This window comes from Amyelois transitella, chromosome 29 (assembly GCF_032362555.1).
Source record: "Amyelois transitella isolate CPQ chromosome 29, ilAmyTran1.1, whole genome shotgun sequence".
Lineage (NCBI taxonomy): Eukaryota > Metazoa > Arthropoda > Insecta > Lepidoptera > Pyralidae > Amyelois > Amyelois transitella.
In genome coordinates, this window is record NC_083532.1 from 360,086 (window position 1) to 387,214 (window position 27,129).

General features: G+C 37.5%; 1 protein-coding gene across 2 annotated transcripts; it reads right to left on the bottom strand.

The window, feature by feature from the left end:
- Window positions 1–1,251: 1,251 nt before the first annotated feature.
- Window positions 1,252–18,745, bottom strand: LOC106137458 (DAZ-associated protein 2). Of its 2 annotated transcripts, none has more exons than XM_060952636.1 (6): window positions 18,590–18,745; window positions 11,331–11,423; window positions 10,441–10,571; window positions 9,156–9,299; window positions 8,360–8,478; window positions 1,252–5,594 (listed from the first exon to the last, which is right to left on the bottom strand). In XM_060952636.1, exons 1-6 carry the CDS (start codon window positions 18,603–18,605, stop codon window positions 5,585–5,587), a joined length of 513 nt encoding a protein of 170 aa, XP_060808619.1. In that variant the 5' UTR covers window positions 18,606–18,745; the 3' UTR covers window positions 1,252–5,584. The 2 variants fall into 2 exon arrangements, with proteins under 2 accessions (XP_060808619.1, XP_060808618.1); XM_060952635.1 differs by having other exon boundaries at window positions 8,360–8,481.
- Window positions 18,746–27,129: the final 8,384 nt, after the last annotated feature.

Here is a 27,129-nt window from a genome sequence, read left to right on the forward strand (position 1 = left end):
AATCATACCAAAGCCGACCGCAAAACAGTGAGTTCCGACACGCCTGAAAAGAAATTCACACACCAAACTTAGTGTGCCGCCCACCAAGAACTTAGCAGCGAAACAAAGCTCAAAAATGGAGCAATTTATTAAGTATAAAGACTCATGTTCTTATTTTGTTTATCTTCTAGGCATTCGTCGAATTCCATGTTTAATTAAATTTTTGAAGCGATGAGATCACTTTAAATTTAACATCGCCATTTTATCTTCTTACTTTTGTTAAAGAAACATTTAACATATATTTGAATTAAAAAAGGAACTTATATTGACATAGCGTGTTGCTGATGATTTTGATTCAATAAACTGTTCGAATAAATTTAAATTTATTTTATTAATATATGTTATGAAAGTGACCAGACCTGTCCAGGCGCGTTCGAAACTCTCATTGTAGTTTACTACAAAACATATAAACACCCACTGGGCGTACATAAAAAGGCAGTGCCGCCACTAAACTACTTCATGGAAATATTCGCTTAATTATTAGTCTTTTGCAAATTGAGGTGTTATGAAAAATCACACACACTGGTGACACTGTATAATAAAAATGTCATATTAGTAGCCTTCAAGTCTATCCCGCAAGGGAGATTGACGTTATATGTATGTATTCATTTTAGTTAAGCCGCAGAAAGTCTGAAGCTGGTCCTAACTTCAAAACTGTTTCCCGACTGCAAACTGACAACATAATTTTTCGTATTGGGCCTGCAGCCGAAAGGAATATTCCATCTTTAAATCATTGGTTCAAAATGGAAAAAATCATCACCGGAGCGTAAGCTTAAAACGGAAAATTATATAGTAGACACCTTCGACAATCTAGCCATAGATTTTTTTCTAGATTTTCATTGAAAACCGTTTATTCAAACCTCGATTATAAAGTTGCATAAAATTATAAAGAAAAATCTATTATAATCTTAATTTTCAGACCTAACTTAGTCACTGCGATAGTTATTGATTTAGTTTTGCCTTTCTCGGGACTTTTAATTTACTATTTTTAAAGTACCACTTGTGTGCCCTAAACTCTTTATCAAAGCATTAATCAGTATTCGCATAACACCTCAATTTATTCCTTAAATATTGCAATATTTCATTTGATACAGATTTTGTCGTTTTGAAAAATATTTTATACTAATTCTTAGTTACGCAAGAACGTTCCTTTGACTATTTTCTTTAAAAAGAATGGACTACTAAGGGATTTTCGTAGTATTTTTTTGAATTAATTATTTTTTTGTTCCAACATTATTTGAATTTACTTCGTTATACGTTGCTGGATAATAGTCTTCTTATTTCCATCTTTAATGCATTCAAAATCAACACTTCATTCCTATCACAAAAATAAATAAAAATCAGATCTTAATAAAACGAGATATAAGCGAGACTTAATATGTAAATAAAAATTTATTTAATATAAAAAGAAAACATTTTTTTCTTGAAAAAAAATTATTGAAAGTCCCCTAGTGTCATAAATAAATATAACACTAATCTAAATAAAAACAAAACGCATGTTGCTGTAACATTCAGCTGAGATTCCCTGATATATTTGTCACTTTCGCACTTATCTGCCATCTCACTTCAACAGTAAAAAAGAAATTCCGTCTCTCTGAAAAGTTTCACATGGCAACATTGGTTAATGCCATAAATATTTATTACTCCGTTTTGAAATTTATGATTAATTTCGACAAGGCAACACCGATCTCTATGCCACTGGGTAGGGGTAACCAAAAATGAGTTTATTTTTCTTTCTTTTTTCATATTATTTTCTTCAACACTAAAAAAGATCATTGACATGTTTGTAAAACAAAGTTATTTCATAAATTTTTGAGAATATGTTTTTTTTAAAACAATATTTTTGGTTACGGTACCCCTTCTTTTTAAACACAATCACTCCCAATATACATAAACTCGCAACATACACACTCGCACAACCTTTATATATCTTTATAATCTATTCGCTATGCTGCGCTGTCTATCAGTTATTTTTTTTTTAATTTTTTATATTTTTTTTTCATTTATTTCCGCGCTGAACTATGGCATTTTTAGTGTAACCTGGATTTATGATGAAATTGTAACCGATTTATTATTTACCTTCGAAATATTTATACATAGAAGTTGTTCTTATAATTTTTTTCTAATATTTAGGCAAATAAAGGTAAATATTGTGGTTACCAAAATACACTAATTCTGTAATCCTCCCACAAACTTCGCTGCCTTACAAAACTCACGTCCACGGCTCAGACACAACCTTTCCACACATCCTTTCGTCTCATCAGCTTCACAGCCCAGCACAGCATTTAACATCTAATCGTACACACCCCATTTTAATACTATAAATTTGAGGCGACCGCTCCGGCCGATGTACAATGACAACCAGTGCTTACCATCAGTTATCGAAGGTCTAAAAAAATATATTTTTATTTCATGCAAAACTGATTTAGTGTTAAAAAAATCAGCCATCGTTTTGGTGTTATTGAATGGTAATGAGAAAATTTAATATATTTTTATTTTAATTTAATAAATTTGTATTAAACTTACTTATGCATCAATTTTAATTATCAGAGATACTCGTGTCTAATCACGATATAATTACACTTTGAAAACAACCATTTCATTATATTTTTAAAATACAAAAATCATTAAAAATATGGTTTTTATTGAAATAATTCGTTCTATGACAAGCACTGGTTTTCTACGTTATTATGGGATTCGATGAACAGCCTACATTCACGATTGGATGTACACAATGAAATAATTGTAACTAAAAATATTTAAATAAACAATTCTTTGCTTCACCCCCTTCCTGGCGTCAAACAATGAAAAAGAAAATCATTGATCCATCAAATTAATTAGTTGTAATTACGATTTAATTAAAATAATGATGGTTTGCCTTATAAATTTCGTTATTCATTTTAATAAACAAATTACGAGACGTTTTTTCTTAAATAAATACTCAAATATATTTGACGTTACAATATTTTCCTTTCTGACCCGTGGAATACCAGTGTTATATAATATAACCGTTTTAGAGATTATATTAAGAAAATCAGTGGGGGTGTTTCACAAATAAGTTAACAAGTCTGTTTTTAGTTTTCACCTTTGAGAGAGGCGTGATTTTATGTATGTATATATTTATTTATTTATCCAATCGTAGTGTAAGACCGTACCAACCAAATCCCATGGGACATCACAGTCATTTTCGGGTTTAGATATTATACCGACGGACTCACCTATTTAATGTATTTCAATTTAATTATTAGTGTTGTCTTAGTACAGGTTCAAGTAATAAATATGGAATCAAAGTTAATTGTTTTAAAAGTAAGTTATATCTTAAATTTCAAACAAAAATACTCAATTCCAGGTTGAATGAAATTCACTGTTATTACAAAATGGTTAAAAATATTAAATAATTAATTTTTTTATAATCTTTGAAGGGAGTTTTTTTTTCTTCAAAATACTATATTTTTTGCAAGGTTTTAATAAGAGCTGTGTGCTTAGAACCGTACTTTATTTGATAGATATATTTTATTTAGTTAAAATATTTTATTCACGAAATATGTAGTATAGTATTTTTTTTTTGTTTTGTTAATCTTTAACGCTCAAATTTTAGACCTGTATTTAGAGTTTAAAGTTGGATTTTAGAATGAAAATTTGGATATTTCATTTAGAAGAAAATAAATGATATGAGGAAACACGATAAATCGTTTTCTTAACACGATACAAGTTATATAATTTCAATTAAAAAAAAATAAAACACCTGGTTTTATCTACACTGTTCATAAAAGGTAATCACAAAAATACGTTTTAATTTTTTTTTTAAATTGACTTAAATGCAATTTTTCTTTTCAATTCAATTCTGCGCAGGTGCATACGGTGTAAATTATAATAAAAGTGGTGATATACTGTATATTGCGATAAAGCCAACAACCGAAGAAGCTATTTTTTCGCTACGACATTATTGTTTTTGGCCGTGTCTGCATCCTATCATATGGTTTTCATCTACACATTGAAAATTAGTATATATTAACGTAAATCAGCAACGGTAATAGACAAGACCAATAAATATTTTATTAGTTTATTTAATATACAACCGTGTTTTTTGTAATATAATTTTTTTTAAATTAATTTTTAAATAGAATTTTCGCAAGCCACCGTTATTATACAGGGTAACATTTAAAACAACTGCATCCTTTTAAACATAGACTATACCCATGCTTCTGAGTCGTTTGAGCCTATTTTTATTTAAATTAAACGTCATCATTTTCACATTTAAAAAACCCTCAAAAACTACGTCACACGCTTTATTAGACCAATACTACAAAAAGAAATTAAAACTAAACATGTAAATAAATGTCTGAAAAATAAATTATTTTTCTAGTATCAAGATCAAGTAAAGCGCAGAGTTGTCGAGATCGCTCAGCTGAATGAATTGTGTCATTGACCTCTGAATCTTACGCGTCGCTTTTCCGCCGGCCGGGGTGAAATGACGTATTTAGGATCGTGGATTTAGATACTTTTATTATTTTTCGTACTTTCTGAAATATGAACCGTTATTTTTCTTTTAACGTTTTTAAAAATCCTTTAGATGAGTACATTTAACAGTAATATTTATGCAGTTGAATTAAAAGTCACCCTGTTTTATTTGTGTTTAACGTGTAGCAACTAATTTTTAGGTAGAAGTTTACATTTATTTTTATTAAAAAACAATCTTGTTCGTGTGAACACTGGTCCTGTCTTTCTTGCTCTTAAATATGTTTTATCTCTTCTGCATTGCCCATTTACGCTAGTGTATATTAAATCAGTGATGTACAGTTAACAGCATATCAAGCATGCACTAAACTCTATGACAAAAGTGACAGAGGAGAATTTGTATTGGATTTAGGTAAGTTTTATATACTGTTGGCGACGCCGTATTTATCGCGCGAAAAACTATCGCCGTCCCGTTTCACGTCATAATAAAAAGCGAAAGAGCGACAGTTTTAGGCGCATCCCTATGCAACTAGTGCTGGAATCTAGATATGTGTAACGTTATCTAGTTAGTTAGTTTGATAAATTTGCGCCTTGAAAGAGGACGTTTCATTTGATGCCAATTGATAATTTTAATAGGTACGTAAAATAATATTTCAAACTCAACAAAAGGTGACATTTTAGCTATCAAAGTTCAACAATACCAGGTGTTTCATTAATCTTAAACAGAATCATAATTAAAGTACAATATTTGCTATTTGATATAATTTTTGATATTATTTTACAAAAAAGTACGTTGTAAGAGCCTGAGGTAATTTTACTGATGAAGAACATTTACAAAAAAAAAAAGTGGTCTTTCAGTCTTTACGAGACTAAAGACTCATTCCTTAAAAAAAACCTGTGACAAGTTCAACCCAAAAATAATACCAAAATTAAACCGCCTATATTTCGATATTTTTTTTCTTTTTCATTGCATCTTTTGTAAATAAATTTAAAACTCACAGTGAGTGTTAATAGTACCGTATTGTAAGACAGAGCGACATCGAGACTTACTGGGCGGCGGCCGTCGGTTGTGAATAGACCCGTTGATTTAACGCCACCTGTCGGGATTTAATGGAGTATTTGAGTGCAATGACAATTGTAATGAAACACAATTAAAAACAGCGTGGGTAGTCGAAACGGTAAGGTGCTTGGTTGAAATGCGTGCTGCGCAAAAAGGAACAAGTTCAAATCCCACCATCGGCCACATGGCCTTCGTAAACAGTCATTGGTATGTACCAACCTGTTTTCGAAGTTACGTACATTAGTTTTGTTACATACTAACCGATGCTCTTACGGCGAGGGAAACATCGTGAGGAAACCTGCACATTCAAGGCAACTGATCATGGATCCAATAACTAATTAATTACCACTTACAGCGTGTGAAATTAATTAATTACCATTTACAGCACTTAATGGAGCCGCAGATACTTGAAGCTTCAGATGGTCTGTGTGCTGGAAGACCTTGTAAAGCTACAAATTAACAGACTTACTGTAAGGGCGGAGACACACTCACAGCACTTGGTGCGGCTGCAGGTGCGCGAGGTGCGCGGGCGAGGGCGGCTGTAAGGCGGAGACACACTCACAGCACTTGGTGCGGCTGCAGGTGCGCGAGGTGCGCGGGCGAGGGCGGCTGTAAGGCGGAGACACACTCACAGCACTTGGTGCGGCTGCAGGTGCGCGAGGTGCGCGGGCGAGGGCGGCTGTAAGGCGGAGACACACTCACAGCACTTGGTGCGGCTGCAGGTGCGCGAGGTGCGCGGGCGAGGGCGGCTGTAAGGCGGAGACACACTCACAGCACTTGGTGCGGCTGCAGGTGCGCGAGGTGCGCGGGCGAGGGCGGCTGTAAGGCGGAGACACACTCACAGCACTTGGTGCGGCTGCAGGTGCGCGAGGTGCGCGGGCGAGGGCGGCTGTAAGGCGGAGACACACTCACAGCACTTGGTGCGGCTGCAGGTGCGCGAGGTGCGCGGGCGAGGGCGGCTGTAAGGCGGAGACACACTCACAGCACTTGGTGCGGCTGCAGGTGCGCGAGGTGCGCGGGCGAGGGCGGCTGTAAGGCGGAGACACACTCACAGCACTTGGTGCGGCTGCAGGTGCGCGAGGTGCGCGGGCGAGGGCGGCTGTAAGGCGGAGACACACTCACAGCACTTGGTGCGGCTGCAGGTGCGCGAGGTGCGCGGGCGAGGGCGGCTGTAAGGCGGAGACACACTCACAGCACTTGGTGCGGCTGCAGGTGCGCGAGGTGCGCGGGCGAGGGCGGCTGTAAGGCGGAGACACACTCACAGCACTTGGTGCGGCTGCAGGTGCGCGAGGTGCGCGGGCGAGGGCGGCTGTAAGGCGGAGACACACTCACAGCACTTGGTGCGGCTGCAGGTGCGCGAGGTGCGCGGGCGAGGGCGGCTGTAAGGCGGAGACACACTCACAGCACTTGGTGCGGCTGCAGGTGCGCGAGGTGCGCGGGCGAGGGCGGCTGTAAGGCGGAGACACACTCACAGCACTTGGTGCGGCTGCAGGTGCGCGAGGTGCGCGGGCGAGGGCGGCTGTAAGGCGGAGACACACTCACAGCACTTGGTGCGGCTGCAGGTGCGCGAGGTGCGCGGGCGAGGGCGGCTGTAAGGCGGAGACACACTCACAGCACTTGGTGCGGCTGCAGGTGCGCGAGGTGCGCGGGCGAGGGCGGCTGTAAGGCGGAGACACACTCACAGCACTTGGTGCGGCTGCAGGTGCGCGAGGTGCGCGGGCGAGGGCGGCTGTAAGGCGGAGACACACTCACAGCACTTGGTGCGGCTGCAGGTGCGCGAGGTGCGCGGGCGAGGGCGGCTGTAAGGCGGAGACACACTCACAGCACTTGGTGCGGCTGCAGGTGCGCGAGGTGCGCGGGCGAGGGCGGCTGTAAGGCGGAGACACACTCACAGCACTTGGTGCGGCTGCAGGTGCGCGAGGTGCGCGGGCGAGGGCGGCTGTAAGGCGGAGACACACTCACAGCACTTGGTGCGGCTGCAGGTGCGCGAGGTGCGCGGGCGAGGGCGGCTGTAAGGCGGAGACACACTCACAGCACTTGGTGCGGCTGCAGGTGCGCGAGGTGCGCGGGCGAGGGCGGCTGTAAGGCGGAGACACACTCACAGCACTTGGTGCGGCTGCAGGTGCGCGAGGTGCGCGGGCGAGGGCGGCTGTAAGGCGGAGACACACTCACAGCACTTGGTGCGGCTGCAGGTGCGCGAGGTGCGCGGGCGAGGGCGGCTGTAAGGCGGAGACACACTCACAGCACTTGGTGCGGCTGCAGGTGCGCGAGGTGCGCGGGCGAGGGCGGCTGTAAGGCGGAGACACACTCACAGCACTTGGTGCGGCTGCAGGTGCGCGAGGTGCGCGGGCGAGGGCGGCTGTAAGGCGGAGACACACTCACAGCACTTGGTGCGGCTGCAGGTGCGCGAGGTGCGCGGGCGAGGGCGGCTGTAAGGCGGAGACACACTCACAGCACTTGGTGCGGCTGCAGGTGCGCGAGGTGCGCGGGCGAGGGCGGCTGTAAGGCGGAGACACACTCACAGCACTTGGTGCGGCTGCAGGTGCGCGAGGTGCGCGGGCGAGGGCGGCTGTAAGGCGGAGACACACTCACAGCACTTGGTGCGGCTGCAGGTGCGCGAGGTGCGCGGGCGAGGGCGGCTGTAAGGCGGAGACACACTCACAGCACTTGGTGCGGCTGCAGGTGCGCGAGGTGCGCGGGCGAGGGCGGCTGTAAGGCGGAGACACACTCACAGCACTTGGTGCGGCTGCAGGTGCGCGAGGTGCGCGGGCGAGGGCGGCTGTAAGGCGGAGACACACTCACAGCACTTGGTGCGGCTGCAGGTGCGCGAGGTGCGCGGGCGAGGGCGGCACGCCGGGCGGCGCGGGCGGCAGCAGCGTCTGCGCCAGCCCCTCGAACCGGGAACCCGCCTCGAATCCGTTCTGCTGCGGATATTTCAATCCATATATATACGGATTTCAATTTACAATTGCCGTGTGGTTGACGGCACCAATAAAAAAAAATTGTTTTAAAAATAAAAAGAACAGGACCACTCCTTCTCTTTCCTATAGATGTCGTAAAAGGCGAGTAATGGATAGGCTTGATAATTTGGTATTCTTCTATTTTTGCGCGATGAAAAATCATGATGTTTCAACTAAACCACAGAAAACAGAAATCGCGGACTGTAAAAATAAAATAAAAAGGCTATAAAATTCACTATGCTTTAGACAGTTGATGAAGCGAAGGAAGTATGCAGAGATCGTGGCAAGTGGAAAGAGGTAGTCTCTGCCTACCCCTCCTGGAAAGAGGCGTGATTTTATGTATGTATTCTAAACATATACAGGGTGACTTTTAATTCAACTGCATAAATTTAACTGTTAAGTGTACTCATCTAATTTATCTTTCAGACATTTATTTACATGTTTAGTTTTAATTTCTTTTTGTAGTATTGGTCTTTAATAAAGCGTGTGACGTAGTTTTTGAGGGTTTTTTAAATGTGAAAATGATGACGTTTAATTTAAATAAAAATAGGCTCAAACGGCTCAGAAGCATGGGTATAGTCTATGTTTAAAAGGATGCAGTTGTTTTCAATGTCACCCTGTATATCACAAAAACTTACAGGTATCATGATAGTGGGCCGCAGCGGCTGTATGGACGGCTGGACAGCCGCGGCCGGGTAGTACGGGTAGTATTGCACCGGGTACCCGATGTAGCCCGGATATCCGGCCGCCGCCGCGTACATGGCCGCCGCTGGGCTGTACATCTGGAATTTTTGACGATTAAGACACGCTAAAGTTATAAGGATTTGTTTACTAATTATCGAAATTTTCTAAAAAAAAAGTTTAAAACTGGAATATAATTATCACGATGATATAATTAATGTTATCGTCAAAAAATACTTAAAAGCATAATTTTATTAAAATAAATAAATGCTTATAAAATTGTCATTTATTTTTAACTTAGTCATAAAATCTGTTTATTTAGACATAGACATAATTAGTAATTTACAAGTTTATTTATTGTAGTTAGGCATAATTAGCTAGTAGATATATAAGGAAATAGTATACGTATAAATATATATAAGTAGGTGTTATAATTCTAACAAAAATTTTATCCAATACTGACAATTTTTTTGCAAAGGAAAATATATTTGCTTCTCAAATTATTAAAATATAATTAAACATTAATAAAAAATCACATCATAGCCGTGTGGTATCCGGCAGTTTGACCATCCCTTTCCCTTCCCCTATCCCTTTGACACCAGCGTCAGAATAGATCCACTCCATATCTTTCTCATGGATCTCGTAAAAGGCGGCTAAAGGATAGGCTTATAAACTTGGGACTGCTCTTGCAGGTGCTGGACTACTTTATTCGAATCTCAATTCCATCATTAAGCCATACAGATGAACGTCACCAAAATTCAAATTCAAAATTTGTTTTCATTATTATGAAACATTTTAAAATCACTTAATAATTGTCATATCTTTTGTTGTGGACATGTCAGTATTTTTCTCTTTCAGACTGTTGGCTGGCTACTACTACAACTACCCCGAAAGGACGTGACTATACATGTATGTTTGTATGTAACTGTTTGTTTCCCTAATAAAAGTAAAATAAAATAAAATGTATGCTAAATACACATTAACGCTAATAATTCGTTTGTGGCGCAGCGGTAGTGCGCTTGTCTGTGTCACCGGAGGTCCCGGGTTCGAATCCCGGCCAGGGCATGATGAGAAACGAACTTTCTCTGATTGGCCTGGTCTTGGATGTTTATCTATATACGTATTTATTATAAAATATAGTATCGTTGAGTTAGTATCTCGTAACACAAGTCTCGAACTTACTTCGAGGCTAATTCAATCAGTGTAATTTGTCCGGTATATTTATTTATTTATTTTAATTACCGGTAACTGCTGACTGAGCGCCGGTATCGCCTGGTGGTGCTGTAGCTGGTCGTAGGGCGGGGGCGCGTACACTCCCCCCGCGCCTGCGCCCGCGCCGCCGAACGTCACGCCGTAAGGGGAACCCCCGGCGACTGGAAGGGACATATTTGGAAAGAAAAGTTTAGCAATTGGCTTTCGATCGTATACATTATAGACTTATGTGGGGGCAAATAAAGTTGAAAAATTCAAAATTGTTTATTTCTCCAAGCTTTAGTTAGGTTAGGTTAATCTCATTTGTATATTTCACAAATAAGATAAACCTAACCCGTATTGGATCCGTGGTTACACATCCAGTTGCCTGAATGTGCAGGTTTTTGCTCACGATGTTTTCCCTCACCGTAAGAGTATCGGTTAGTATTCAAACTAATGTTACCTACATCAACACACACACAACATCAACTATACAACTTCGAAAATAGTCATTGGTAAGTACATGGCGGCGCTGGAATTCGAACCGATGCTTTTATGCGCAATCGCATTTTGACGAGGCAGCCAGGTATAGTTCTCTTGGGATTCTGTATTTATTTATTTAAATTTTTCTTATTGTTTTTTTTTATAGCATTTTATTCGTTGCTTTTTATTTGATCACGCGGGCGTAGCTGCTGGTAAAAGCTAGTAGGTCATAACAGGTTCTTACACGACGCGACTCCCGTGATCCATGATTCCCGCACCATTCGCAGTGGATCAACATTCAATTGCCTGAACGTGCACCCTCGCCGTAAGAGAACACTTTGGAACTAATTGGAATGTAGTTGAAAAAAAAAAACACTCAATTGCCTGAACGTGCAGGTTTTCCCTCACCGTAATAGAACGTTATTTAGTTGAAAAAAAAAAAACACTTTGGAACTAACCGCCATACTGCGGCGCGGCCTGGTGCGGCGGCGCTGGTAGAAACGGCCCCTGGGGCGGCTGCGGCTGTGGGTACGCGCCGAGGGGGGGCGTCACTGCAACAACCCCGCTCTTTAGCTACGTCCGCGACGCCGCGTCCGCCCGCGACTGTACGCGCCGACATTACGTGCGGATAGCGCTGTTGGTTGTCGTTCGAGAAGGCTGTCTCGCTTTTTGTTTTGTTAAGGCAGAGCGCTTGGAAAGTTTTAAAGGGTTTTTTTGGACTTGTAAGAATTAATTAATGCTTCTTTTTTTTGAGAATTAACTACGTGTTACTTTTTTTTTTAAGTTACGCCATTTGCAATTGGGTATTATCTTTTTTCAAATGTGTGTATGCAGAAAAAACCGGATAGATTTTTAAGGCTGGCATAAACAAAGTAAAATAATCAATATTTTAATTTTCAGAATTGAAACGCAGCATAAGTATTTTTGATCATGATTTAAAAAAATATATTTTTATTATTTAACAAGAAAAGTACAAATAAAAGCCCATGAAATCCAAACATTTTTGCCCGAAACATGAGCGAGACAGAATGCTTCTTAAACGACGTTGTTGAGAAGGCTTACTTTAACGCTTCAAATAACTGCCATAGAAATATTCAACTTCAATAAATATTTAGTTATTTCATAGCGGTAAAGCGAACCTTGAAAAATGAAGTTGTTGCCAATTGGATTCAGCAGCGCTATCGACACATTTTTATATTACATTTTTTTTTTAATTTTAAATTATTATTTTATTTCCATGTCGACGCGTGTTCTAGTCGTGGGCATAATCCACAACCCAAGCCCGAGCATTCACGCTTGACGCAGCGGTGAGGTCGCCACGAAATAGTGTTACCATGGTTCACAGAAGAAAAACTGGGATAAATTTTCTTAAATTTTTTTTTTTACGAAAAATTAATTAGAAACAAATAACTCGTACTTGTATAATTATATGTAGACGATGCAAATAAGAGTCACCAAAAACCATGTCAATACTTCTCGTTTGGTCGATCGTGAACGAAAATAGAACTTGAAATTTTAATTAAAAGAGTAGTAGTAAGTAATTATTGTCAATTATGGATTGGATTTTATTTTATATCAACTAAATTTATTTCAAACAAAATCTATTTGAACAAACGTAGAGAATTTTATCAAATTAAATTTCCTTTTTTATTATTATTATTCTTATTTCGTCCATTCAGTGTTTCACTGACGTCAGTGTTAACGACAAGCGATGCCCATACAACGCGTTACATAGAGGCCAATCACGAGATTCGACAGCCTTAAGCCAGTTGTAAAATATCCCACAACAAAATTTAAACTTTTACTTCAATGATAAAGGATTCAATAAAATTCGTAAATACTCGTGATTGGCAACGTTCGGAAATTTATAACTAAAGTCCCGAACGAACAAATATTTGGCAGGTTTAGTCAACGATTCGGTAGAACTGCCGAATGCCTACCAAACGTTATGTACAATGCATTCCGATAATGATCACACCAGCTTGGTGGCTTTGCAGCCATATGCTGAGAAGTTAGTGTGACCATTTAGGTCTTAAATAACAAAAACAATCACACGATTAAGGGACCTTTAAGAGAAAAAACATTAATATTATTTATATCAACTGTGAACTTAGGTATCTCTTATTTTTTAAGATAATAAATTTCTAAAAAGCTTCAATTACTATATTAAATTAAGGTATTTTTAATGGTATAAATCCATAAGTTCAGAGTTTTAAACAGGATCGCCGAATGACGATCGAAAACGTGTATACAGTTCGTGAACATTCCTTGAAAATGACATTATATAATACTATTCAAATATCTAACTAAAGTGTACCAAGATTTATTGTCGGAGACAATGTAAATCTACAATTATTTTCATATTATTTTGCTGTTTCTAAAAAAAAAGCTACGCAAGGAAGCAGTAAAAAAAATCAAAAAAACTATGATGAGTGCGTTGAAGGACACAGAAACATGCTCGACAAAACACAATAAAACTATTTAAGAGCAAAATAAATAACAACAACACACATGCCGCTAAACTATTTCAACTAAAATCTAAAGAAAAGATAGCTCGTGATGAGAGGAAATGACGTCATGCCTGTAAAAATAAAACGGCTGCTCTAAACAGCAAAATTTCATATGAAAAATAAAAATACCCATTTGAACCGCAAAAATCCTGGTAACTCCCTCCTCCGAACACATTAATTACTAACTTATTCGACTACCAAAAAGGCACCATAAAAACTATAAATGGTGCGTTTTCTTTAAACAGTATATTAAAGTCATATAGTAAAAGCTTATCGTTAATATTTTTATGCGGAAAGCGAAGTAATGATTTGTTGTTTTGTCTGCACAACCAATCAATACTTTAGAAAATCAATAGTGATATTCAGAAAATCACTCCACTTATCAGGATCCCTGTAAAGAACACGTCGAAAAATTCCGGGTACAAAATGTAAAAGAAAAAAAATCAGGGGGACAAATTCAAAATCTGTGTGGGACCTAGAGACGGTGACGAAGTGAGTTGAACTGGAATTAAATTCGAGATAGGTAAAACCTCAGTACTGCCATACTTCCCTGTCCTTCAAAGTAAAGCTTTAAAGTGCATGCATTCGTTGCCCGAGCCATGTCAAATGGCAGAGGCAACTGGACGATTGAAGATCATCACTTGATAGTTTTTAAATAACTAAAAAACTTTGATAAAAATTAAAAGGAAATAAAATCGCAAAAGTCGTAACGTCTGGAAAGATGTAATAACAGGAAAATAAGGACTAGACAAATCATATGAAATTTATCTATCAACAATTATTTTTTTACTAAGTGATAATCTTCGCACGTGACTTAAAACTAATCACACACACACTAACAATGTGTCATTCCTGTTAACATTAGGACTCAATCCTCGATAACTTTGGCAACCCTTTCAATTCATATACAATTTATTCTAATTGCATTATGAAATGATATTTATATTATATTTGCGATATTTAACTTAAAAAGAGAAAGTTAATAATTAAAAACATACAAATTAAATTACTCCAAAATATTTCATCACAAAAAGAATAAATCTGGTTAATTGTCGAAAAAGCTGATTGTGGTATCTCGTTGCCGGAGAGCTGAAAATTATCTGACTCAGAGAATCAGCTTTGCCATTCAAAATGGCAATGCTGCCAGTCTTCTGGGCACACTCCCGCAAGTTGATGCAGGGACTGTATAATTTGTAAATTTAATTTTAGTTTATAATCATCTATTTTTTATTTTTTATACGTATTTGTAGTTTTATTTTTGCTCATTCCAAAACGACATATTTTATAATAAATCATCTAGAAGTGAGTAAGAAAAAAATCTGATTAATTGTATAACGTGAATTGAAAGCGTTGTTTTTATCTAAGCTTGTGTATTTCTAAATGTGTCTAAAAGAAATCCACAAACTGTTTGATGTTAATCTTACATTATTGTGTAGTTGAACATACAAACTGCGTTCGGCACATTAAAAATACTCGGAAATCACTAGTGCCTTACCATCACCTTAACTTTATTTGCCCAAGGAAATGATAAAAAAAAAGTAAACCATACTTCCTTGAACATGATCTTAAAAAAAAAAAAACAAAACTGTAAATATAAAAATGCATTGCGTTTTGTTCTTTTTCTTTCTATTATGTTAGTATTAAACACACAATCTTAATTATTTATATTTGATGTAACTTTATCGGGGAATGCGCAAGAGACCATAAAATATATAATCCAGTTTATTTTATTCATTTCAAAATTACTTTCACAAAACCCCAAAGTTACATTTTTAACTGAGCACAAAATTTCTAACATTATTTTGTGCAATAATTGGGATTTTAAAACCTTTAAATATCCCAACCGGAACTAGTAAAAAATGATAAATGACAAACTATTTAATGGGATATAATTCCCATAAATAGAAAAAAAATATGCAATAGTTTTTAAATTTAGAAGAACTGCTAAAACCCCCAGTTGTGTATGAATGCTATTATAAATCCACTAATCATGTTTTACTAGTAATCTAAGTTAGCTTAATGTAAATAGTAAAATAAAAAAAAAACAAACTCAAACATTTTATAATCCCCAGTTACAACAAATAGCAACAGGGAATTAACACAAAGGCCGAAAAATATATTTTTATTGATTTATTAAAAAGTTTGAAATTATTTTTATTCTGCCTTCATGTTTGATGTGCAATAAATACTAGCAAAATTGTAAATAATAATGACTAAATATATTGATATATTTTTTTTAAATAATGCTCACTTTTGTCATTATTATTTTTATAAAAATAAAGTGTTAAAATCAATAAAAAATAAGCTGTGAACGAAATGTTTATAGAAAATGAGAAAAATAAAAACTTTCAGCGTAAAAAACACCAATTAAATTTAAATGATAAGTAATATAAAGTGGAGAAGTCCTGTCTATTTTAATAAAGAAGTAAATGTTTGCTTTATAATTTTTTAGAAGAAAAAAAAAATAGACAGTACACTATTCTTAGACAACTTATTTTTTTAAGTGTTAACTAATGCCTGACAAAGGAATACGTCTTACACTGTTCAAAGAGGACTTAAAAACATTACACTATACAAATCCAAGCAATAACATCTACTGTACAGCCAACAGATTAGCTTCATAACCAAACTCAAGTCCTCCCAGAAAAGTACAAAATAGTTTTTTATTTATATACTTATGTTTTTATTTATTGACAGACATATTCCCTGGTCAGGCAGGTCGAAAAAACAAAACAGAAGGTTGATGGCTCAAATTACGGATTTAAAAAAGTTAATGGTCGCCCTAGTTAAGACTGCCACATGTTTCTTTTTTCAATTACATTAAATAAATATACAATTTCTTATTTAATTTTGGTTTTATCTTATAGTAACTTGGTAAATTTTTTGACAAATTCAGTAAGATACACAAAATTGAAATTAGTATTATAAAAAAAATATACTTTTTAAGTGATTCAGAGTAAATATCAATTTAGGTTACTAACAAACTTCTTAAAATCAGAAGATGATCCATCAAACGATGGAAAAATTAAAATAGTGAATTAATAACACATTGGAAATACTTCCAATGAAAAGAATATAAGAATTCTAAAAAAAAAATTAAATTGGAGGAAAATGAATTTTTATTACCTATTAAAAATTTGTTGAGCAATCAAACCTCCATTAAAAGAGGTTACATTAAATCAATAAGACATACGATCGTCCACACTTCGATACGCACATATCATATTATTCTCTCTTTAACTATGTTTCCAAAAAAGAAAAATAAAAAGAAAGAAAAATTCTGTGTGATTCTTTACATGATACATTAGTCGACTGCCGTACGGCCCCGCTGGCGGCGCGGCGGCTCCTGCAGAGGGGGGGCGGCGGCTGGGACGGGGAGGGGTGTGGGAAACTTTTTATTATCATAAAGTTCTTTTAGACCCGCAAAAATGTATACAAAAGTCACAAAACATGGAGTAGGGTGACCAAACTGGCCGAAAAAAAGAAAAAAAAAGAAAGTAATTTACTAGTCAGGTCGTGTTATTTTTTGTTTTTTAATGTTTTTTTTTTAATATTATAGTACCTTGTTCTTAGAACAAAGGCTAAAAAAAAATTGTTCAGTTCATCACAACTAAAAATGTTTTTTTACGCATAATGAGAAAATAACACAACACAGACTTTTCTTTAAAAATTCTTAACAAAAAAAAAAAAACATATTTTTGTTATTGATCCGTGACTTTCGAATACAAAAAAAAACAGTCTCAGTGACATATAATATTCCCACTGAACTGATTTTCTCTTGTAAGTATAAATTTAATGATATTCATATTATTTGCAAGCATACAAACATGTGTAACGTCAAGGTCGCATTACTAATGTAGTCTTATAAATTCTGGGCGGATGTTCTTATAAGTTTGTAGAAAAAAATATATATACAGGCACATACTCCTGACATACATACTGTGTGCACACATCTTTCCTAGAGATATATACTTTCTATATTATATTTCTATAGGCTATGTATTTTCTTCACATCTAGACCAGCAAAGAAGCCTTTAAAGAAGGAACATTATGTTCAACCTTCCAAAATGCCCATTTTCACTTGCTTCGGTATATTTTCTTTATAATAATTAAGTATAACAACTTGCAGAAAAAATTAAAGTTATTGGTACTATCTTCTTGTTGTGTTTTGGCTAGTATATTTGGGGCAGTTGCCACAAATTTCACTATGGCTACATTTTTATCCAATCATCCTGTAATTATCTTCATTGCATCTTCAACAACTCACTCAAATTCACAATAAAAATGGGTATACAGTATTAATAATTTCCATAGATAACAACATAACACAAAAAAAATAAGACATTAAAATATTTTGTGTGCAATTTCCTCTATTCAGTGTAATTGTTGTGTGTGACAGGGCCTATATTTATTTTTTGTCACCATTTAAACTCATCTCTTATGGTATTCACCCCGCAAGGGATATAAACGTGATTATATAGGTGTGTAAGCTCATGGAATGCAATAAATAATTGAGTACTGAGTATATTCTTCTTTTCATTAATGGTAAATTTAATACTCAAAGAACCTGCTTACGGACATGATATAGACAGGCTTTTGTTACAAATTATAGCTTAAGCGAATTTTGTTAACTTTAATTCCTTCTAATGATCCTAATTATATATGCAATATTATGTCTTGTGACCTACATTGACATGTCCTAAGTATGACAGTCTAGTTTTACCCTCGAAAATATCATGATTTTAGTACCTCATAATACCTATCCAAGAGGTGGGTAAGTACCTATATAATTCCTATCAAAGAAATTATGAATACTAAAATTAATGAGCAAAAGGGGGCACCATATGAAATCAAGCTTAACGGAAAGGATTATGATTCCTTATTCGGAATTAAAGTTTTTGAGTAGACGGTTACGGAATACATTTATTACGTTATTACCCCGCCTAAGTAGAGGGTTGGTCAGAAGAAGCCGTCCATCTTGGAAAATCAGCCACTATCGATCTACAAATTCGGACTTCTTATTTATCCAACCAGCATTGAAAAAGTGCCTTGATCTATGTAATTATAGGATTATAATCTTTAAAAATTTTGTAAAAATTAATAAAATAGGCAAATACTTCACAATCAAGGCCTTTCAATGACGTTACACATGTCAACATTACTCGAGAAAACGAACAAAGAAAATAGCAAAAGAAGCGTGTAAATACCTTTTTTGTCTGCCATTTATATAATTATAAGTTTACTTATTAGTAAAAACAATTGCACTAATAATCTCGTTGCGTTTTTAGAAGCAAAAATCACAATTTCAACAACGCAGTCGCAGAAATCAAGCTTCGCAACGATTCTCGCAACGACACTAGTGATTGACACAACCAACAATTTCGTAGTCGATCAATTTAGCTTTTGGATCTTAAAATTTTTCGTAAAATTGTACATGATAGGTACTTAGTTTAATAACTTATTTTTTCACCATAGTCTGTGTCGCTTTTGAAAAGGAGCGCCCGTTTTCTTGATTTTCCCGTGTTATGAGCTCGACCTTGTTATAGGAGGCTCGCGGGTAGACACTAAGAGGATAAAGATGGTAATCTGCTTTGCTTTCAAATTATAGATTTGGAATATTCTCCTAATAATAAAATAAAAAAAAATTAATTACTTGGAACTTGGATGGTAAAAGACCACGGGGAAGCTTTCCATCATGCAGAAGCTCACAGTAGATGGAGAAGATTGCTGTAGCGCTTCCGTCGGACTCACGATCCTCACTAGTGAGGGAATGCCTTGAGGAGGAGGAGTATATTCTACTATCTTGGTGATAAATGTTTTACAGAGTACAGGGCCCAATTTTCATAATTTTACATAGACAGATTACACATGAGCCAATAGTTACCATGCATGATAGTAGTGATAATTTGCAAGGTCAAGGCGTAAAAATTTCTTGAGTTTTGAAGAATTCACAAAATACAGGGTTATCTCGGCTAGCACTCATCTGATTGAAAAGTTACCTTGACACAGCTATTTTCGTTACGCTTATTTAAAGGGACAATAACAATTCCATTTAATTTTTAATAAACAGCCAGGATAAATAAAGATAAAAAAAATATGGCGTCTTATCGTTGAGAACTCTATGGTACAGGCCAGAAAAAACTTCTTGAAATTATCTCCATACGAATTATATATGACACAGCCATACGTACAAATTTTCATTCTCATACATACATAGAATCACGTCTTTATTTACCCCGCACGGGGAAGACTTTCAAAAATAACGTAAGGAAAATGTTTTACTTTTATTCCTCTGACTCATATATTAATCAATAGCTACAGGTTATAATGTCACAAAAAGGCAGAAATTTTATTAATAAATTTATTTACATTTATTATAAATTATTTTATGTCTAATGAAGATTCAGCTAAACATTGGAGAAAAGAGTCCACTTGCCACCACATCTGAAAATTAAGAACAAACACTCTATTAAAAGACATGATATTACGAATAACAACATATAATCACGTCTATATCCCTTGCAGGGAAGACAGACTCATCAGTAAATAATCAAAAGATTGAAAGGCCGCGTTCAGCTATTCGGCTTAATGATTTAATTGAGATTCAAATAGTGACTAGTTGCTAGCCCATCTCCTAAAAGAAGAATCCCAAGGTTTATAAGCCTATATTATAGACGTGATATTTTGAACTTGAATATATATGCCGTGTGGTTCCCGGCACCAATACAAAAAAGAATAGGACCACTCAATCTCTTTCCGATGGATGTCGTAAAAGGCGACTAAGGGATAGGCTTACAAACTTGGGATTCTTTTTTAGGCGATGGGCTAGCAACCTGTCACTATTTGAATCTCAATTCTATCGTTAAGCCAAATAGCTGAACGTGGCCATTCAGTCTTTTCAAGAGTTTTGCCACCTGTATGTATGAATGTATGTGTGTTAAATAATACTGACCTGCAAGCGAGCAGGAATCTGGCGTCGTACGCCCTCTGCAGCGGATGCCGGGCGGGCTGCGCGGCCGGCAGCGAGCGCGAGCCGCAGCGCGAGCACTGGCGCCAGTGGGCCGGGCGACCGCCGCCGCCCAGGTACATGTATCTAGAGAACAATACATTTTTATTGGAAACTTTGATAGCGATAATACTTTGCTCGTGAAACAAAGTAGCTTAAGTGTTTCTCCAAGGTTTTAATAATAAGTTACATCAAAATCGCTTAAGTGGTATACTGTGAAGATCCAACAAATATTTTTTAAGATTCCCCATAAATTAATTAAAAATGACAATGTATTCTCTCGTCCACATTTCTATTCTTAGTTTGGATAATTGTGAAGTTGCCGTTATTGAAGAAAATGCTACAGTGTAGTTTGTTACCGCTTCTTCTGCACTGACGCTTTGGAAGCGGCAGTAAACTTAGTTTTAAGTAATTTATTTGACGTCAACCAATGATGTGAAATCAAAAGTTAAGACAATTATGAAGTGATGTTGAAATATCCCATAAAAATTTTGAATTTGAATTTGTATTTCAAAGAAGCAAACAAATTAACATTATAATTATAAATATATATAAAACAGTTGGCAAGATGGGGGATTGAGTCTAGATAAAAAAAAACAACTAAAGAAAAAAATAATAATTCCGTACTTATATTTAATTCTGGGTATATAAAAATATTTTATGAATAAAACATACCTAATAGCATCCATATGCGTTGAAGGATTGATTGTATCGCCCTGAGCAAAGTTCGGTGGCTCTGGGGCGCAGCGCAAGGCTTCTGGCTCAACGCCATACTCAAACTGCAACAAAAACATAAGCGACACTGTCAATCAGAATGAGGTTATTTTCTTCATGTCTGACTTAACCTAGCGTTTGCAATTACGTCACACACAACGTTATACTACCATCAAGAAATACAATATTTTTAAGCATTTTTGTTGTGTCTGGGAAAGACAGATAGACACGAGAGAATATTGTCATTCTTTCATAATAAGACACACCAAATATTACTTATTTTAATTTAATTTCAATTTACAAAATTAATTATATCGCGAAAGATTTAAAACATAATCGACAAACATAAATCGAGACAATTTCTCATCACTAAAGTAGAATTCAACATGGCGTCCTAATTTTCTATTGGTATATATTTCGCGCCGATTTTCAAAACTTTACAAAATTATGATGATTAATTCACGTAAGTTTCTGGGACAAAGTTTTTTAAACATACACCGTTTGGAAAATCAAAAAGTCGTGTAATTATGTTTGTGTTAAATTAATAGTGTATAACGATTGCACTAACTGCGTCACTGAGGTAGTAAAACTTACGGAACGGACCTAACGATTCAGAAGAGAATGAATTAAAGGTAAAAAAAGCTATTACATATTGGATAAGATAAAAATCTTTCCTAAAATAAAGTAATTTTAAGTACATTACGTTCTTTAGTTACGCGTGTGGCAAATAATTATCTAAGCTAGGTTCTCCTGCAAAAGTTGTCAGACGTTAGTCAGACGGTAGTCGCTTCGTGTAAAAAATTGACTCATCCAATCCAGAATCATGGTCAAACGCCTACTTCGGGCTCCACTCTGGCAAGATTTCTAGAGAGAACATACATATATAGTCCCTTCTATATCCCGATAGACATCCTCGAAAAGACTGAGAGACCACGTTCAGCTGCAAATTATTGAAATCCATCGCTTTCAAGAAGAATCCCAAGTTTACTAGAATTTTTTCGACATCCATTTGTCAGACGTGAATTGCTCCCATTCCAAAGTGCTGGGAACCACACGGCACTATAAAGAAATTAGACAATAAAGACTCACGTAAAGCGGCCAGGCCCTGCCGCCATTGTAGGACACGCAGCACCGCGGAAGCGCTTCCCACACGCGCGGCGCCGACAGCTGAGCGGCGAGCAACAGGCACTCTTCTGTTGATACACGTTAAAAAAATCTATACTAATCTATATTATAAAAATGAATCGCTTAATGTGTTGGTAACCGCATAACTCAAGAACGCCTGGACCAATTTGGTCAATTCTTTTTTTTTTATATTCGTCGAAACTCAAGGATGGTTTTTACGGCGAAAAAATACCAAATAATTGCATGAAAAACCTTAAAAACAGTCCTTTTCTTTATCCCATACAAACGTTTTCTAACTAATACGTACAGTCAATTCGAGCTTTATTGCTAATGTATAAAGTTCACTGTTGTCTAAGCAATGGTAGGTCTAATAGATAGGAACAAAAAACTGTCATATTACAAATCTTTTTGACAGAACGAAGTCTGTTGGGTCCGCTAGTTTTATATATAGCTGAAGAGTTTGTTTGTTTGAACGCGCTAATCTCAGGAACTACTGGTTTGAATTGGAAATTATTTTCGCGTTGAATAGACCATTTATCGAGGAAGGCTATTCATTCATCCTTGAGGGCTTCAATGATGCCCAGAATAACTGTTCCACGCGGACGATGTCGTGGGCACGGCTAGTTAATTAATCAATGAATAACTCTTTATTTCACACACAAATAAAAGAACAAAATACAAATGTACATAAATCACACAAGTCTTTGCCGGAGGGGTAGACAGATGCTACATTTTTCCATACATACATTATAATCACGTCTATATTCCTTGCGGTATAGACAGAGCTAACCGTCTTGAAAATATTGATCGGCCACGTTCAGCAATTTGGCTTATTGATAGTATTGAGATCCAAATAGTGACAGGTTGCTGGCCCATCGCCTAAAAAAAGAATCTCAAGTTTGTAAGCCTATCCCTTAGTCGCCTTTTACGACATCCATGGGAAAGAGATGGAGTGGTGCTATTCTTTTTTGTATCGGTGCCGGGAACCACACAGCACGAAGCGGTAGTAGATATAATTAGATTTAAGTGATGTGACATACAAGATTGTGCCGTGTGGTTCCCGGCACCAATACAAAAAAAGAATAGGACCACTCCATCTCTTTCCCATGGATGTCGTTAAAGGCGACTAAGGGCTTACAAATTTGGGATTCTTTTTTAAGCGATGGGCTAGCAACCTGTCACTATTTGAATCTCAATTCTATCATTACGCCAAATAGCTGAACGTGGCCTATCAGTCTTTTCAAGACTGTTGGCTCTGTCTACCCGGCAAGGGATATAGACGTGACCGTACGTAGGTATGCTATATGACATCAACCAATGTTGTGAAACCGAAATATTTGACAATTATTAAGCGATATGAAGTATCCTATGATAATTAATAAAAAAATTTAAATTTGAATTTGAGATGTCGCTACAAGCTACATCTATATAATGCTATTTTAAGATTATAATGATTCTTATTTATTTATATTTTTTGTTAATGATTTAATTTAGTGTAACTCTTTAGTTATAAGTTTTAATGTTTAGTTTTTTATTTTGTTTTTGTTTTTTTAGTATGGTACTCGCAGAAAACCAGCTTCATGGCTCTGCCATGACACACGCTGAGCGAGGGCCATTTTTGGTGCACGCATGTAATTCAACAATTCACTAAATCCAATTTATATTATGTTAATGTACCAAAATAAACGATTTTTCATTCTTTCCAAATCAAATCAAATCTATTGCGGAAACACAGGTAGAAAAGATGATACAAAACAGTTCGTGTCACTGTGATCTGTCTTCACATGTCGTACGCGCCTTTCTCTCTTTCAAGATTCAAGATTATTTATTTGTAAAACATGTTACATTACATACATATAAATGGGTACATACATGTATTGCAGATGAAGAAGCATATAGTTGTGACTGAACATGTTTGGCCATACGGCATACAAAATATTTATTTATACAATGCAGTATTATATTATGACATGCATACATGAACTATAGCAACCGTCAATAAAACAAAAAAAGGTAATATATATATATAAATTTAAGGAATAATAAATAAATTGTCAATATTATCATTATGTTCTTATCATTAAATTAATTGTCAATATTATCATCTTTCTTTCAGATCACGTGCGCACGCGCACACACACACACTCACCGTTCTGATCGTGTTTCCCGCTCTGCGCCACTCGGGCGAGCGCCCTGCTCAGGACGTCTCCGCCGCGGCCGCACGCCCTCGCGAGGACCACCAGCTTCCGGAGCAGGGTCACGGCGGTGGGATCCGATATTAAGGAGTATCTGAAAACAATAACGGATACATACATATGGTCACGTCTATATCCCTTGCGGGGTAGACAGAGCCAACAGTCTCGATAATAACGGATAGGCTTATAAAAATGTCAAGAGTGCCCGAAACCGCCGAGCTTGCATGAAGAGAGTTATGAATGTGGATGAAGCGCGGGAAGTGTGCAGAGATCGTGACAAGTGGAAAGAGGTAGTCTCTGCCTACCGCTCCGGGAAAGAGGCGTGATTTTATCCTCCGATCCTTTTTTAGGCGATGGGCTAGTAACCTGTCACTATTTGGATCTCAATTCCATCATTAAGCCGAGCAGCTGAACGTGGCCATACAGTCTTACAGGGACTATTGGCTCTGTCTACCCTCTAAGGGATATAGATGTGACTATATAGTCACATCTATATACTTTAGGGGGTAGACAGAGCCGATACATATGTACGTTTGAAAAAAAAATACATATATAACATAACATATAATCACGTCTATATCCCTTGCGGGGTAGACAGAGCTAAAACAGTCTTCAAAAGACTTAACGGCCACGTTCAGGTGTTTGGCTCAATGATAGAATTGAGATTCAAATAGTGACAGGTTGCTAGCCCATCGACTGAAAGAAGAATCCCAAGTATACATATAAGCCAATATACTGCGTCTGATTGCGCCCGTACATATTATTATATGTGGTCAGTGCCGTGTCGAAAGACCCCAAGCGGTCGCAGGTCAAAATTCAGAACAACGCCATCTAACGGAACTCACGCACAAACTCACGGAGTTCTGATACAACGCCATCTAGTGAGACCGATGTGAACTTACTGCGTCTGATTGCGCCAGTAAATAGTATTCTTATCTGTGGTCAGTGCCGTGTCTAAATACCGCTAGAGGTCACAGGTCAAAATTCAGAACAACGCCATCTAACGGAACGCACACACAAACTCACTACGTTCTCTGATATAACGCCATCTAGTGACACCGATGTGAACTTACTGCGTCTGATTGCGCCCGTACATATTCTTATCTGTGGTCAGTGCCGCGTCTTAAGAACGCAAGCGATCGCAGGTCAAAATTCAGAACAACGCCATCTAACGGAACGCACACACAAACTCACTGCGTTCTGATACAACGCCATCTAGTGACACCGATGTGAACTTACTGCGTCTGATTGCTGTGTTTTGAGCATAACGCAGTCAATGCCGTGTCTAAAGCCCTTTGCAGTATTCGACGTAGGGGTTGTAGGTTCAAAGCTTCAGATGACGGCTCCGTACGAGCTTCGAGGGTCAACAGCGCCTGGGGAAAATAAGAAATCGGTTTATACATACACACAATCACATAAAATCACGTACGGGCTAGACATAGCCAGTCAGTCTTGAGAGACTGATCGGCCACGTTCAGCTGTTTGGCTCAATGATAGAATTGAGATTCAAATAGTGTCAGGTTGCTAGCCCATCGCCTGAAAAAGAAAACCCAAGTTCGTAAGCTTATCCCTTAGTCGCCTTTTACGTAAGCCAAACAGATGAACATTTCCTTTCAGTCTTTTGGTGTCTGTTGGCTCTGTCTACCCCGCAAGGGATATAGACCAGTGACCATATGTATGTATGTATAATCATCCAAGATCCATGCCAATCAGAAAAAGTTCGTTCCTCATCATGACCTTCGGTGTCACAGACAAGCGCACTACCGTTGCGCCACAGAGGCCGTCAAAGCTCTAGTATACGTCGTTTGACGTCAACCAATGTTGTGATACCAAACGTTTTGACAATAGGGATGATGACTAGGTCTTAAAACATTATTAATTAGTGCATAACATGATAGAATACACGTAATTAAATCTGTTATGTGAATTTTTAGTTATAATGTTGACGCCCTATATGTTTTATTATTCAAAGTATGATGGGAAAGTCCATTTAAAAAATTCAAAATTATTTAAAATAACTATGCCAGGAGTGAATAAACAAAAATATGAAATAACTTTCATTAAGACATCATATCCATAAACGCAATAATTAAGGTAGCTGCCATACAAATAAAGTGCATGACGCGAACAAGAAACTCAGTTGTGACGTCACACTTGAGTAGAGTTTTGTACGGGGCGTTTTGGACTCGTCCAAATAATGTGTTATGTTACCTCGTATATCTCGGGTAGTTTATTGTTTATTAGTGCCATTATTTGACCAATGTTTTAGTTATTGTGAAACTAAATTAACACTAAAACAAAAAAAAATTGTCATCATGCCTATTAAGTATCCTATAATCCGCACTAATAATAAAGAGGAAAGATTTGTATTTTTGTATGTTTGTGTGGAATAAACTCAAAAACTTTTGCCGATTTTGATAAAATTTGGCACAGATATAGAATAGACCTTCAAAAGTGACATAGGCATAAATTTGTTTTTACTTTCAATTATATTTCAAAATATAAAACACAAAAATATGTCCACCCGTGCGAAGCCGGGGCGGGCCGCTAGTAATGAATAAAAATTTTTGAATACACAATAACACACAACAACCTTCTCCTGCTCGTGCGCATGCTCGCTGGCGACGAGCGCGGCGAGCGGCGCGGCGTCGGGGCGCTCGTCGGGGCGCACGGCCGCGCCGCTCGCCGCCCAGCCGCCCAGGCAGCT

Coding starts and splice junctions, on each gene's coding strand:
- LOC106137458 (XM_060952635.1), bottom strand. Junction 10,572..11,330: donor GGCCGCGCCGCAGTATGGCG/GTTAGTTCCAAA, acceptor TGTCCCTTCCAG/TCGCCGGGGGTTCCCCTTAC. Junction 8,482..9,155: donor GGCCCACTATCATGATACCT/GTAAGTTTTTGT, acceptor AAATATCCGCAG/CAGAACGGATTCGAGGCGGG.